The sequence below is a fragment of the Enhydra lutris genome, unplaced genomic scaffold (genome assembly GCF_002288905.1).
Source record: "Enhydra lutris kenyoni isolate GAN:26980312 unplaced genomic scaffold, ASM228890v2 scaffoldscaffold13, whole genome shotgun sequence".
Lineage (NCBI taxonomy): Eukaryota > Metazoa > Chordata > Mammalia > Carnivora > Mustelidae > Enhydra > Enhydra lutris.
In genome coordinates this window covers 16,339,068-16,353,118 of record NW_019154097.1, presented here as the reverse complement: position 1 = coordinate 16,353,118, position 14,051 = coordinate 16,339,068, and the positions used below count along the sequence as shown (strand labels likewise).

Here is a 14,051-nt window from a genome sequence, read left to right as displayed (position 1 = left end):
GGACTGGACTCACCATGGGGAGCATGGAGTAATGTATAGAACTGTCAGATTGCTGTGTTGTAAGCCTGAAACCGGTAACATTGTATGTCAACTGTACTTCAGTAGTAAAAAGATAAACATGATTTGTAACTATAGAAATGCTTTGTCTTATATGCCTTATACGTACATTAAGTAATTACATACTGTAGTACATGCTCAAAAATTTTTACTGGTAAGGCCACAAGCATCAAAAATGTTTGAAGACTTAGGATATGCAGATGTTTATTACACTCATGTTTATTGCACTCATCTTTCAGTTTCCTGGAGGTTTGAAGTGTTTCAAAATAAAAGTTGGAGGGGGGGAAAAGAAAACAAAAGAGCAGAACGAAAAGTTTAAAAGCCCTTAAACCTGTCAAATTGAACAGGGTAGTATAGCTGGGGCGGTGGGCATTTCTCTCAGACCTAGCTGGTGGTTTCGATGCTCAGGGACATAGGGAGATGATGCCATGTGGTCTGTGGTTATTTCCAGAATCTATCTTTACCACACACCCATTATCTTTTGCATCACTGTTTACTGAGTAGGGACTGGAGGCCAGACCTGATTCTAGGAACTGGGACCATAAGGGGTAGGCTGGCGGGCAAGAAGGCCGATCAGTAGGCAGTGGCGCCATTTGTCATGGTGGCTCCATTCACCTGTTACCTGCCTTGATGTTTCCTTGTCAGGATTATGAAGAAGCTGTGCTCTTATTACTGGAAGGAGCTGCCTGGGAAGAAGCTCTGAGACTGGTAGGAAAACCTTTAAAATCCTCTCTGTGTTAGGTGCTTAGCAGAGCGAGAGTGCAGGGTAGAAAGGTCAGCTGGAATCCCTTGTCTTCGGAGGCTAGCAAAATTAAGTCAAAATAGTTTAGGCTCCTGCTGTAAGGATAAGCAGTATTTTTAAAACCATTTAAAAAATTTATTCTTAATGTTTGGAATTAGTTTTTTAAATGTGAAATATTACTGGCTTTTACTGAAATGACTTAAATGCTCATTAGCTACCTTGTAGCTTGAAAATAACCTGGTGACCTCTGAAAGTCATCCATTTCCTTCCAAATGTCTTAACTCTACAGTGACATGGAGTTTTCCTGCCTAAAACTACTGTCTTTTTCTTTTTAGGTTTACAAATACAACAGACCAGATATAATAGAAACCAACATAAAGCCTTCCATTTTAGAAGGTAAGGGTTATATCTCGGAATTCTACATTTGGAAGTGTAGAGGTGGGGAAGTGTGAGAGAAAAATATTGCCTGTTATTACGTCCTTTAATCATAGAGTTGATCAGATTTCTCCACTGGCTGTAATACTTAATTCTGATTAGAATTTTTAAATATGCTAACTGTCAAATGGCAGTACGTAAAATACTTGAATGTTAAAAACATGATAAGACACGGTTAAGAATCTTTATATTTGTAGGGGCGCCTAGGCGGCTTAGTCAGTTAAGCCTCTGCCTTCGGCTCAGGTCATGATTTCAGGGTCCTGGGATTGAGCCCCGCCTTGGGCTCCCTGCTCAGCAAGGAGTCTGCTTCTCCCTCTCCCTCTACTGCTCCCAATGCTTGTGTGTGCACGCACACACACACTCTCTCTTTCTCTCTCTGTCAAATAAATAAGATCTTTTTTTAAAAATCTATTAAAAATATATTTGGGAGTAATTGGTAAACTTGAATATGAACTAGATATTGGATAATACAGTATTCTGTTAGTGGCCAATTTCTTACATATTATGCTTATGTTAGATAATATCCTTTTTTTTTTTAAGATTTATTTATTGGAGAGTTGGCAAAGGAGCAGTGGAGCAGAGCAAGATAGATTCTCTGATCTTAAGCAGACTCCATGCTGAGTGTGAAGCCCAACACAGGGCTTGATCCCACGGCCAATGAGATCATAATAATGTCCTTATTCTTTTTTTTTTTTTTTTTTTTAAAGATTTTATTTATTTGGTAGAGAGAGATCACAAGTAGACAGAGAGGCAGGCAGAGAGAGAGGAGTGGGGAAGCAGGCTCCTTGCTGAGCAGAGCCCAATGCAGGGCTCGATCCCAGGACTCTGGGATCATGACCTAAGTGGAAGGCAGCGGCCCTTCCTAAGGGGCTCAGTGGCCCACTGAGCCACCCAGGCGCCCCAATGTCCTTATTCTTAAGAGAGATGTTCTGAAGTATTTAAGAGGGAAGGATCATATGTGCAACCTACTCTCAAAAGGTTCCACGAAAATAATAGTTGTGTGTGTGTATGGAGAGAAACAGGAAGCAAAATGTTTACAGTTGGTAAATCTAAGTGGAATATATATTTATATATTGAACCAGGTGAGTTTTACCAGTTCTGGAACACTTGGGTGATCACTATGACTCCTTAAAAGCAAAGTGGAAAAGAAAGACATCAGTTTGGCTTACAGAAATTTCCAGCCAGTGGGGGTTGGTTTTAAGCTCTGCCTTTTTTAGCACAGTCTACCCTGTGAGTAGGATCTGGCCTTTCTGATGTGTACATGTGCTCACACGCTTACCCAGCCTGCGTCCCCCTCTCCCATCCTCATTAACACTGTAGGAGGATTCTTTTCATAACATTCACTTAGTTATGTTACTGAAAGCATCCATCCTGACCCTCCAGCCGTCCATCTAGCTGTCTCTTGCTTGGATTTTCTCCCCTAATGAGTCCCTAGAAAAATGCTGACTCTTCATTTGCATAGGCCTAATACCTATGTTTCAGAAACATCTCAGTGACTGTCCTGTTTTTGTTAACAGCTTCCCGTATACTCCTTTTCTTTGCTAGTCTCCTCTTGGGTACTGAGTCTTTGTTCAGGTGATATTACTAATTTAGTGCTAGAGGGTGTTCTAGGATGATGTTGATGAACTCTGAAATCCGAAATTTCAATGTGTAGTTCATTCTTCTAAAACAATGTAGGTTAATTCTCATTAAGGAAAAAAAAATCTTGCTTGGAAAACCTAGTAATCTGTTTCTTTTTGTTAAATTCTTATTCCCTCACTGCCTTACTTGAGTGTTTTTCTCTTTTACTTAAACATCTTGCTCAAAATATTTTCCATCCGCACCCCCAGCCCAGAAGAATTATATGGCACTTCTGGACTCTCAGACAGCCACATTCATTCGCCATAAAAACCGTTTATTGGTGGTTCGAGAGCTCAAGGAGCGGGCACAGCAGGTGAATCTGGGTGAGTGTCTACATGAAGACACTGACAGTTGGGCATGGTGGGGACATACCATACTTTGTCTTAGCTGCTTATTGTGCATCCCGCCCTGTGATTACTGTGCTGGGGGATGTTTAAGTCCTTCGTGAAACCCCTTGGGGGACTGTGTATGTCTGTGTTTGTGTGTGTTGGGGAGGGCTGGGGGCAGGACCAATCATGAATGGGAAGAGCTCTGCCACACATACCCTACACCCCCACCAAGCAGAGCAGAATGAGCGTCCTTGCCTCCAAAGGTTCCTTTGCTTTCAGAAAGAAAAGAAAAGGAAAAATAACCTTGGTACTGGTGTGCTGGTGTATGGTGGTAGTAACTATATTTAATATTATCTCATTTCACTTGAGATCGACTTTCTAATAATTTTCACCCATCCTCAGCTATGCCCTGGTGAACTATAGTCCACTTACCCTATTGAAGGTAAACCTACATCAGCGGGGAGTTTTCATTCTGTATCTGGTTCTTCTTTTCTAGGTGATGAGGTGCCCCAGGGCCAAGAGTCAGACGTCTTCTCGGAAACTAGCAGTGTCATGAGCGGCAGTGACATGAGCAGCAGATACCCCCGCAGCAGCTCCAGGGTGGCAGCGTATGTATCACGTTTACGTAGCACATTGATGAGGCCCTGGTAGTATATGGACACAGTGCAAGTAAGGAGGTCGGTTTCTCATCTGGACAGTGCAGGGGAGAGAGAGGACAGTTCTCAAGGCCAGGATATGGTGTTCAGGGGCTTTCCCCACATATCTAAGAAATTAGACTTGGTGTTGAAATGTTTTTCTACTGCAGCTTTGTGGACCGTGTGTTTGTCTGTACCTACAAGGCCCCTACGCTGGCACTCAATTTTTATGACATCTGATTTCATTCATTTAACAAATATTAGGTGACCAGGTTATGTGGGCACTTAAAAAATTAAAAGTTTATGAAGGAAAACGGTATCAGGCATCTTCAGTTCAAAGTCAGGATTAGAAGAGATTATTAATATAAAATAAGTCATCATGTTTATGCAATGTAGCATTCGGTCAGAAAACCCATATGCTAGTTGTAGTGGATGTTACCAAAATTTTTAAGGAGATGTGGGTTGTAAGAGCTTATAGTCATCCTTGGAAAGCATAAAACAATGCAAGATATAGTATATTTAAACCGAATCATGATGGGAGGCCTGGGTGACTTAGTCGGTTAAGTGTCTGCTTTCAGCTCGGGTCATGATCTCAGAGTCCTGGGATCGAGCCCTGCATCAGGCTCCCTGTTGAGAAGGAGACTGCTTCTCCCTCTCCCTCTGCCTGCTGGACCCCTGCTGTGTGTGTACACACGCACGTGCGTGTTTTCTCTCTGTCTCTCTGACAAATAGATAAGGTTTTTAAAAAAAAAAATAGATAAATAAGCAAACTGAAAAATAAACATAGATAAACAAACTGAATTGTGCTTTAGGAATTCAGAATAGAGATTTATGAGCTTATATGGGGTGATCAGAAACTGCAAGAGAGTCAGTTAGAAACTGGGCTTTTCAGGGGCTCCTGGTGGCTCAGTGGGTTAAAGCTTCTGCCTTCTGCTCAGGTCATGATCCCTGGGTCCTGGGATCGAGCCCCGCATTGGGCTCTCTCTGCTCAGCAGGGAGCCTGCTTCCCCCTCTCTCTCTCTGCCTACTTGTCATCTTTGTCTGTCAAAGAAATAAATAAAATCTTTAAAAAAAAAAAGAAAGAAAGAAACTGGGCTTTTCAGAGTCAGGGCAAGAGTCCCAGACAGGTGGCATAATTAAAGACATCTGAGCAGGAGAGATATGGGTGTCATATGTATTTTATTATATCCAAATTTCAAATGCCGTGTCTATGTCTCATTTAAATTTTACTTTAGATTTGTTTTTCTTTTTTTTTTTTTTTTTTAATATTTTATTTATTTATTTGACAGACAGATCACAAGTAGGCAGACAGGCAGGCAGAGAGAGAGGAGGAAGCAGGCTCCCCTCCGAGCAGAGAGCCCGATGCAGGGCTCAATCCCAGGACCCTGGGATCATGACCTGAGCCGAAGGCAGAGGCTTTAACCCACTGAGCCACCCAGGCGCCCCTAGATTTGTTTTTCATTAGAAAATTTAAGTTGGTTGTTCTGTTGTTCCAGCTGTCATTATCAAAAATATAACCTCTGTATTTTAATTAAAATTTCAAGGCCATACACTACTTTTTAGGGTTTTCCTTATTATTTCCTGTCTGTGAGACTTGCCTTTCCCAAATTTAGCTATCACTCCCAGCACCTCATCACCATTTTCCCCCAGATACACATACCATCTATAGACTCTCTGGGTTCCCAGAAAGTTGGTGGCCAACAGGTACATTCATTTTAATCTGTTCAGCGCAAAGAGAGCCCCTTTTATAACATCTTTCCAATTTCTTCCAACAGGCGGTCATCTAAGAATCGCCGCAAAGCAGAGCGGAAGAAGCATAGCCTCAAAGAAGGGAGTCCGCTGGAGGATCTGGCTCTTTTGGAGGCCCTCAGTGAAATTGTACAGAGCACTGAAAAATTGAAAGGTGTGTTCTCAATACTGATGATTCTTGCCCCCAAAAAAGGTAAATGGATAGCACAGACAGAGTTTAGCTGATAATTACAATACAGTTTTCCCAACTTGGGGAAAGACAGACTTTTGGCAGGAAGTATCATTTCAGGGCACGTTCCTGAACCACCCTCAGCTGGGAAGCCAAGCCTTCCTCCACTGGGCCCTGCCCAGCCCGCTGGGAGACATTAGTACTGAAGCTCGGGAAAAGGACTGTGAAGACACCCCTTCCTGCTGGAGCCCCAGCGTGTTCCTTTCCCTTTTTGTAGTAGACAGGTTGAATTAACTCCAGCATTTGGGGAGGCGAGGAAAATGTGGGAGATGGCAACTGCAGTGTAATATTAAATATTTTTTTGCTTGGGAAAGAAATTGTGTTACGATCCTAGCAATGGAGCTGGGGACCCAAGTTAACCCCTTTCTCGAATTTCTTCTCTCTAGATGAAGTATACCATATTTTAAAGGTGCTCTTTCTCTTTGAGTTTGATGAGCAAGGAAGGGGATTACAGAAGGCCTTTGAAGATACCCTCCAGCTGATGGAAAGGTCACTTCCAGAAATTTGGACTCTCACCCACCAGCAGAATTCAGCTACACCTGTAAGTTTTCCTCAGAGACAGAACGTGCATTTTTAAAAGCCATTTCACAGGTTCTTAATGTTCACACGATCTCTTGAAAGTCAAAGCCAGAGTTTTCCTTGTTCTTAAAAAATGATATGCCATAGTTACATTTTCCTAGGCTTATGTTTAAGCTGTCACTAAGAAGATTTTCTACTTGAGTACACCTTGCCCGAGGTTAAGTTTGCTTTTGTTTCTCCTTTCCGTGTGAAACAGCTGCTGTGGAGAAGGTGGGCACGTTCAACTGTTACCCCAGCCTTCAGTGAGATTAGAGTAGGGGAAAGGGGGAGACAGGGCCAGAGTTGGCCTCTCACCTCCCTGCGCAGACTTTGGATGGTATCAGTGTTTTTTAAAGTAACCCAGACATGGGCCCCTGGGTGGCTCTGTCAGTGAAGTGTCTGACTTTTGATTTCGGCTCAGGTCATGATCTCAGACTCATGGTATGGAAACCTGCGCCGGACTCCGCACTCAGCGCAGAGTCTGCTTGAGATCCTCTCCCTCCCTCTGCTCTGCCCCTCCCTCCATTCACATGTGCTGTTTCTCTCTCTCTCTCTCTTCTCTCAAATAAATAAAATCTTTAACAACAACAAAAAAGTAAACCAGACAGTTGCTTTCCCTATTGTTTTATGGATTATCTGACTTGTTGCTTCTACTCTTGTTATAAGGAGCTTTGCTGCTCATGTTTAAGGCAGTTGTGTCCCGTCAAGAATTCTGATGTGCTGTCATCTATTTATTGTGGGAACTTTGCTCAGTCTCTCACACCTCAGGCCTGTTAAGAGTTTCTATTTTGATTTAGAAAGGCTGTTGTGTCAGGTACACTCCATTAAGGAAAAGAACCACAGCTCTTATTTTAACAGAGAGAATTTAATATAGGGAACTGGTGGAACAAGTATTGGACAACTGAGAAGGCAAAAGGAGAACACAGAGAAGGAGTGCTGAGTTGGTAACTGTGAGGGAACAAGGAAGAGTTCGGGTTTACTGTAGTTCAGAAGCTTGGAGGTGGGTCCCTACTGCGCCGGTTCTTGACCCTCTGAGAAGGGGTGCCAGCCAACTGGTGCTGATACTTCTGAGGGGGCATGATGGCTGTAAGTGTAGAGAAATAAGGAAACTGAAATGAATGGCTACTACCAGGGTAAAGAACTATTGAGTGACAGCAAACAGCACATTCCTTTTCCTCCAGCCTTGTACTCTTCTGGTGTCTGCTATGGGCAGAGCGTAACGAGGCAGCTGACAAAGGGCAGAATGTCTTCTCAGGTTCCCAGTCCCAGCATCACAGGCTGGGACAGCAACCCACAGAGAAGGGTTTGGAGCCTGGAGAGAGACTGGTTTTGAACTCCTTGATTAGAAACACATAAGCTTTACTGGGGCCTTGATTTCCTCATTTACAAATGGGGCTATACTTCCCTATATGCTTTACTGGAATGTTCTGAAGGTTAGATAAGAGGGTAGATGTGGGCACATTTAGCATACCTTGAAAGTAAAAGTTGAGAATCAGCACCCTACAAATACCTGAATTTACTAAAATGGGTATTTCATAGAAGAAATGTGATCATCTTCAAAACTGTAGTGGTTTTGAAGCTTAGCAATTTATAATACCTCCTCATGCTCTCCCCTACCCTCTTCTATTCAAATCATAGTAATTAAAAAAAAAACTTTTTATATGTTTTTTAATTTTTAATTTTTTTTTAATTTAAATTTTACTTAATCTACAGTGCAGTACTGGCCTCTGGAGTAGAACTTTGTGATTCATCACTTAAATAATTTACCCAGTGCTCATAACAAGTGTCCCCTTTAATGCCCATCCCCCATCCCCCTGTCTCCATCAACCCTCAGTTTGCTCTTTATCGTAAGAGTCTCTTATGGCTTATTTCCTGCTCCTTTTTTTCTTTTCCCCCTTCCCATATATTTATGTTTTCTTTCCTAAATTCCATATATGGGTTAGATCATATGGTATTTGTCTTTCTCTAACTGACTTATTTCGCTTAGCATAATATACTTTAGCTCTACCCATGTTATTGCAGATGGCAAGATTTCATTCTTTTTGATGGCTGAAGATCATATTAATTTCTGAGACACCAACTTTAACAGTCTTCTGGGGGAAATGACCAGAAAATCATGGGTTTGCTTTGGTTGGTAAATTATGGTAATGGCACAGGTGCAGGATCCCCTGAATCATGTGAAAGTGCTTTGAGCAGGACATTGCTGCTGAGAAGGTGTCCCCAAGGGTATGCACGCTGAGCCAAGTGAAGACAAAGCAGAGGGCCTGGCGTGTGCCCCCCTGAGCCTTACACAAATGTGGAATTCCTGTGAAGGGTCTGGTTTTACGTTGAACACGTGTGCACAGTTTGCATTCTACTCCCTGATATATGCACATATTTCTTTTAATATCAAAATTCCCACAGATCTTTTGAAGGCGTTTTGATGCTCTGTGTTTTTTTTTTTTTTTTTTAATTTTATTTTTTTTAAACATATGATATCTTTTTATCCCCAGGGGTACAGGTCTGTGAATCGCCAGGTTTACACACTTCACAGCACTCACCATAGCACATACCCTCCCCAATGTCCATAATCCCAACCCCCCCCACCCCCTCCCCCCATTAACCCTCAGTTTGTTTTGTGAGATTAAGAGTCACTTATGGTTTGTCTCCCTCCCAATCCCATCTTGTTTCATTTATTCTTCTCCTACACCCTTAAGCCCCCATGTTGCATCTCCTCTCCCTCATATCAGGGAGATCATATGATAGTTGTCTTTCTCCGATTGACTTATTTCGCTAAGCATGATACCCTCTAGTTCATCAACGTCATCGCAAATGGCAAGATTTCATTTCTTTTGATGGCTGCATAGTATTCCATTGTGTATATATACCACATCTTTTTTATCCATTCGTCTGTTGATGGACATCTAGGTTCTTTCCATAGTTTGGCTATTGTAGACATTGCTGCTATAAACATTCGGGTGCACGTGCCCCTTCGGATCCCTACGTTTGTATCTTTAGGGTAAATACCCAGCAGTGCAATTGCTGGGTCATAGGGTAGTTCTATTTTCAACATTTTGAGGAACCTCCATGCTGTTTTCCAGAGTGATTGCACCAGCTTGCATTCCCACCAACAGTGTAGGAGGGTTCCCCTTTCTCCGCATCCTCGCCAGCATCTGTCATTTCCTGACTTGTTAATTTTAGCCATTCTGACTGGTGTGAGGTGGTATCTCATTGTGGTTTTGATTTGTATTTCCCTGATGCCGAGTGATATGGAGCACTTTTTCATGTGTCTGTTGGCCATCTGGATGTCTTCTTTGCAGAAATGTCTGTTCATGTCCTCTGCCCATTTCTTGATTGGATTATTTGTTCTTTGGGTGTTGAGTTTGCTAAGTTCTTTATAGATTTTGGACACTAGCCCTTTATCCGATATGTCATTTGCAAATATCTTCTCCCATTCTGTCAGTTGTCTTTTGGTTTTGTTAACTGTTTCCTTTGCTGTGCAAAAGCTTTTGATCTTGATAAAATCCCAATAGTTCATTTTTGCCCTTGCTTCCCTCGCCTTTGGCGATGTTCCTAGGAAGATGTTGCTGCGGCTGAGGTCGAAGAGGTTGCTGCCTGTGTTCTCCTCAAGGATTTTGATGGATTCCTTTCTCACATTGAGATCCTTCATCCATTTTGAGTCTATTTTCGTGTGTGGTGTAAGGAAATGATCCAATTTCATTTTTCTGCATGTGGCTGTCCAATTTTCCCAACACCATTTGTTGAAGAGGCTGTCTTTTTTCCATTGGATATTCTTTCCTGCTTTGTCGAAGATTAGTTGACCATAGAGTTGAGGGTCTATTTCTGGGCTCTCTATTCTGTTCCATTGATCTATGTGTCTGTTTTTGTGCCAGTACCATGCTGTCTTGATGATGACAGCTTTGTAATAGAGCTTGAAGTCTGGAATTGTGATGCCACCAACTTTGGCTTTCTTTTTCAATATTGCTTTGGCTATTCGAGGTCTTTTCTGGTTCCATATAAATTTTAGGATTATTTGTTCCATTTCTTTGAAAAAAATGGATGGTACTTTGATAGGAATTGCATTAAATGTGTAGATTGCTTTAGGTAGCATAGACATTTTCACAATATTTATTCTTCCAATCCAGGAGCATGGAACATTTTTCCATTTCTTTGTGTCTTCCTCAATTTCTTTCATGAGTACTTTATAGTTTTCTGTGTATAGATTCTTAGTCTCTTTGGTTAGATTTATTCCTAGGTATCTTATAGTTTTGGGTGCAATTGTAAATGGGATGGACTCCTTAATTTCTCTTTCTTCTGTCTTGTTGTTGGTGTAGAGAAATGCAACTGATTTCTGGGCATTGATTTTATATCCTGACACTTTACTGAATTCCTGTACAAGTTCTAGCAGTTTTGGAGTGGAGTCTTTTGGGTTTTCCACATATAGTATCATATCATCTGCGAAGAGTGATAGTTTGACTTCTTCTTTGCCAATTTGGATGCCTTTAATTTCCTTTTGTTGTCTGATTGCTGAGGCTAGGACTTCTAGTACTATGTTGAATAGCAGTGGTGATAACGGACATCCCTGCCGTGTTCCTGACCTTAGCGGAAAAGCTTTCAGTTTTTCTCCATTGAGAATGATATTTGCGGTGGGTTTGTCATAGATGGCTTTGATACTATTGAGGTATGTGCCCTCTATCCCTACACTTTGAAGAGTTTTGATCAGGAAGGGATGCTGTACTTTGTCAAATGCTTTTTCAGCATCTATGGAGAGTATCATATGGTTCTTGTTCTTTCTTTTATTAATGTGTTGTATCACATTGATTGATTTGCGGATGTTGAACCAACCTTGCAGCCCTGGAATAAATCCCACTTGGTCGTGGTGAATAATCCTTTTAATGTACTGTTGAATCCTATTGGCTAGTATTTTGGTGAGAATTTTTGCATCTGTGTTCATCAAGGATATTGGTCTGTAGTTCTCTTTTTTGATGGGATCCTTGTCTGGTTTTGGGATCAAGGTGATGCTGGCCTCATAAAATGAGTTTGGAAGTTTTCCTTCCATTTCTATTTTTTGGAACAGTTTCAGGAGAATAGGAATTAGTTCTTCTTTAAATGTTTGGTAGAATTCCCCCGGGAAGCCATCTGGCCCTGGGCTTTTGTTTGTTTGGAGATTTTTGATGACTGTTTCAATCTCCTTACTGGTTATGGGTCTGTTCAGGCTTTCTATTTCTTCCTGGTTCAGTTGTGGTAGTTTATATGTCTCTAGGAATGCATCCATTTCTTCCAGATTGTCAAATTTGTTGGCGTAGAGTTGCTCTCATAGTATGTTCTTATAATTGTCTGTATTTCTTTGGTGTTAGTTGTGATCTCTCCTCTTTCATTCATGATTTTATTTATTTGGGTCCTTTCTCTTTTCTTTTTGATAAGTCTGGCCAGGGGTTTATCGATCTTACTAATTCTTTCAAAGAACCAGCTCCTCGTTTCGTTGATTTGTTCTATTGTTTTTTTGGTTTCTATTTCATTGATTTCTGCTCTGATCTTTATGATTTCTCTTCTCCTGCTGGGTTTAGGGTTTCTTTCTTGTTCTTTCTCCAGCTCCTTTAGGTGTAGGGTTAGGTTGTGTACCTGAGACCTTTCTTGTTTCTTGAGAAAGGCTTGTACCGCTATATATTTTCCTCTCAGGACTGCCTTTGTTGTGTCCCACAGATTTTGAACCATTGTGTTTTCATTATCATTTGTTTCCATGAATTTTTTCAACTCTTCTTTAATTTCCTGGTTGACCCATTCATTCTTTAGAAGGATGCTGTTTAGTCTCCATGTATTTGGGTTCTTTCCAAATTTCCTCTTGTGATTGAGTTCTAGCTTCAGAGCATTGTGGTCTGAAAATATGCAGGGAATGATTCCAATCTTTTGATAACGGTTGAGACCTGATTTAGGACCAAGAATATGATCTATTCTGGAGAATGTTCCATGTGCACTAGAGAAGAATGTGTATTCTGTTGCTTTGGGATGAAATGTTCTGAATATATCTGTGATGTCCATCTGGTCCAGTGTGTCATTTAAGGCCTTGATTTCCTTGTTGATCTTTTGCTTGGATGATCTGTCCATTTCAGTGAGGGGAGTGTTAAAGTCCCCTACGATTATTGTATTATTGTCGATGTGTTTCTTTGATTTTGTTATTAATTGGTTTATATAGTTGGCTGCTCCCATGTTAGGGGCATAGATATTTAAAATTGTTAGATCTTCTTGTTGGACAGTTCCTTTGAGTATGATATAGTGTCCTTCCTCATCTCTTATTATAGTCTTTGGCTTAAAATCTAATTGATCTGATATAAGGATTGCCACTCCTGCTTTCTTCTGATGTCCATTAGCATGGTAAATTCTTTTCCACCCCCTCACTTTAAATCTGGAGGTGTCTTCAGGTTTAAGATGAGTTTCTTGTAGGCAACATATAGATGGGTTTTGTTTTTTTATCCATTCTGATACCCTGTGTCTTTTGATTGGGGCATTTAGCCCATTAACATTCAGGGTAAGTATTGAGAGATATGAATTTAGTGCCATTGTATTGCCTGTAAGGTGACTGTTATTGTATATTGTGTCTGTTCCTTTCTGATCTACTACTTTTAGGGTCTCTCTTTGCTTAGAGGACCCCTTTCAATATTTCCTGTAGAGCTGGTTTGGTATTTGCAAATTCTTTCAGTTTTTGTTTGTCCTGGAAGCTTTTAATCTCTCCTTCTATTTTCAATGATAGCCTAGCTGGATATAGTATTCTTGGCTGCATGTTTTTCTCGTTTAGTACTCTGAATATATCATGCCAGCTCTTTCTGGCCTGCCAGGTCTCTGTGGATAAGTCTGCTGCCAATCTAATATTTTTACCATTGTACGTTACAGACTTCTTTTCCCGGGCTGCTTTCAGGATTTTCTCTTTGTCACTAAGACTTGTAAATTTTACTATTAGGTGACAGGGTGTGGACCTATTCTGATTGATTTTGAGGGGGGTTCGCTGAACCTCCTGGATTTTGATGCTTGTTCCCTTTGCCATATTGGGGAAATTCTCTCCAATAATTCTCTCCAATATACCTTCTGCTCCCCTCTCTGTTTCCTCTTCTTCTGGAATCCCAATTATTCTAATGTTGTTTCGTCTTATGGTGTCACTTATCTCTCGAATTCTCCCCTCATGGTCCAGTAGCTGTTTGTCCCTCTTTTGCTCAGCTTCTTTATTCTCTGTCATTTGGTCTTCTATATCGCTAATTCTTTCTTCTGCCTCATTTATCCTAGCAGTGAGAGCCTCCATTTTTGATTGCACCTCATTAATAGCTTTTTTGATTTCAACTTGGTTAGATTTTAGTTCTTTTATTTCTCCAGAAAGGGCTTTTATATCTCCCGAGAGGGTTTCTCTAATATCTTCCATGCCTTTTTCAAGCCCGGCTAGAACCTTGAGAATCGTCATTCTGAACTCTAGATCTGACATATTACCAATGTCTGTATTGATTAGGTCCCTAGCCTTTGGTACTGCCTCTTGTTCTTTTTTTTGTGGTGAATTTTTCCGCCTTGTCATTTTGTCCAGATAAGAGTAGATGAAGGAGCAAGTAAAATACTAAAAGGGTGGCAACAACCTCAGGAAAATATGCTTTAGCCAAATCAGAAGAGATCCCAAATCATGAGGGGGAGAAAGGGGATAAAAAGAGGTTCAGAAAGAAGAAAAAGAAAAAAAAAAAAAA

The 14,051-nt window shown here is 41.0% G+C and overlaps 1 protein-coding gene across 2 annotated transcripts in view; it reads left to right on the top strand.

The window, feature by feature from the left end:
- Window positions 1-14,051, top strand: part of LOC111146021 (elongator complex protein 1) — a 64,060-nt gene that overhangs the window by 43,859 nt on the left and 6,150 nt on the right. For both annotated transcript variants that reach the window (XM_022501388.1, XM_022501387.1), the window contains 6 exons: window positions 703-765; window positions 1,135-1,195; window positions 3,064-3,177; window positions 3,680-3,791; window positions 5,594-5,721; window positions 6,183-6,337. In XM_022501388.1, coding sequence (XP_022357096.1) covers window positions 703-765; window positions 1,135-1,195; window positions 3,064-3,177; window positions 3,680-3,791; window positions 5,594-5,721; window positions 6,183-6,337 — 633 coding nt within the window. The remainder of the gene's footprint in view (window positions 1-702; window positions 766-1,134; window positions 1,196-3,063; window positions 3,178-3,679; window positions 3,792-5,593; window positions 5,722-6,182; window positions 6,338-14,051) is intronic.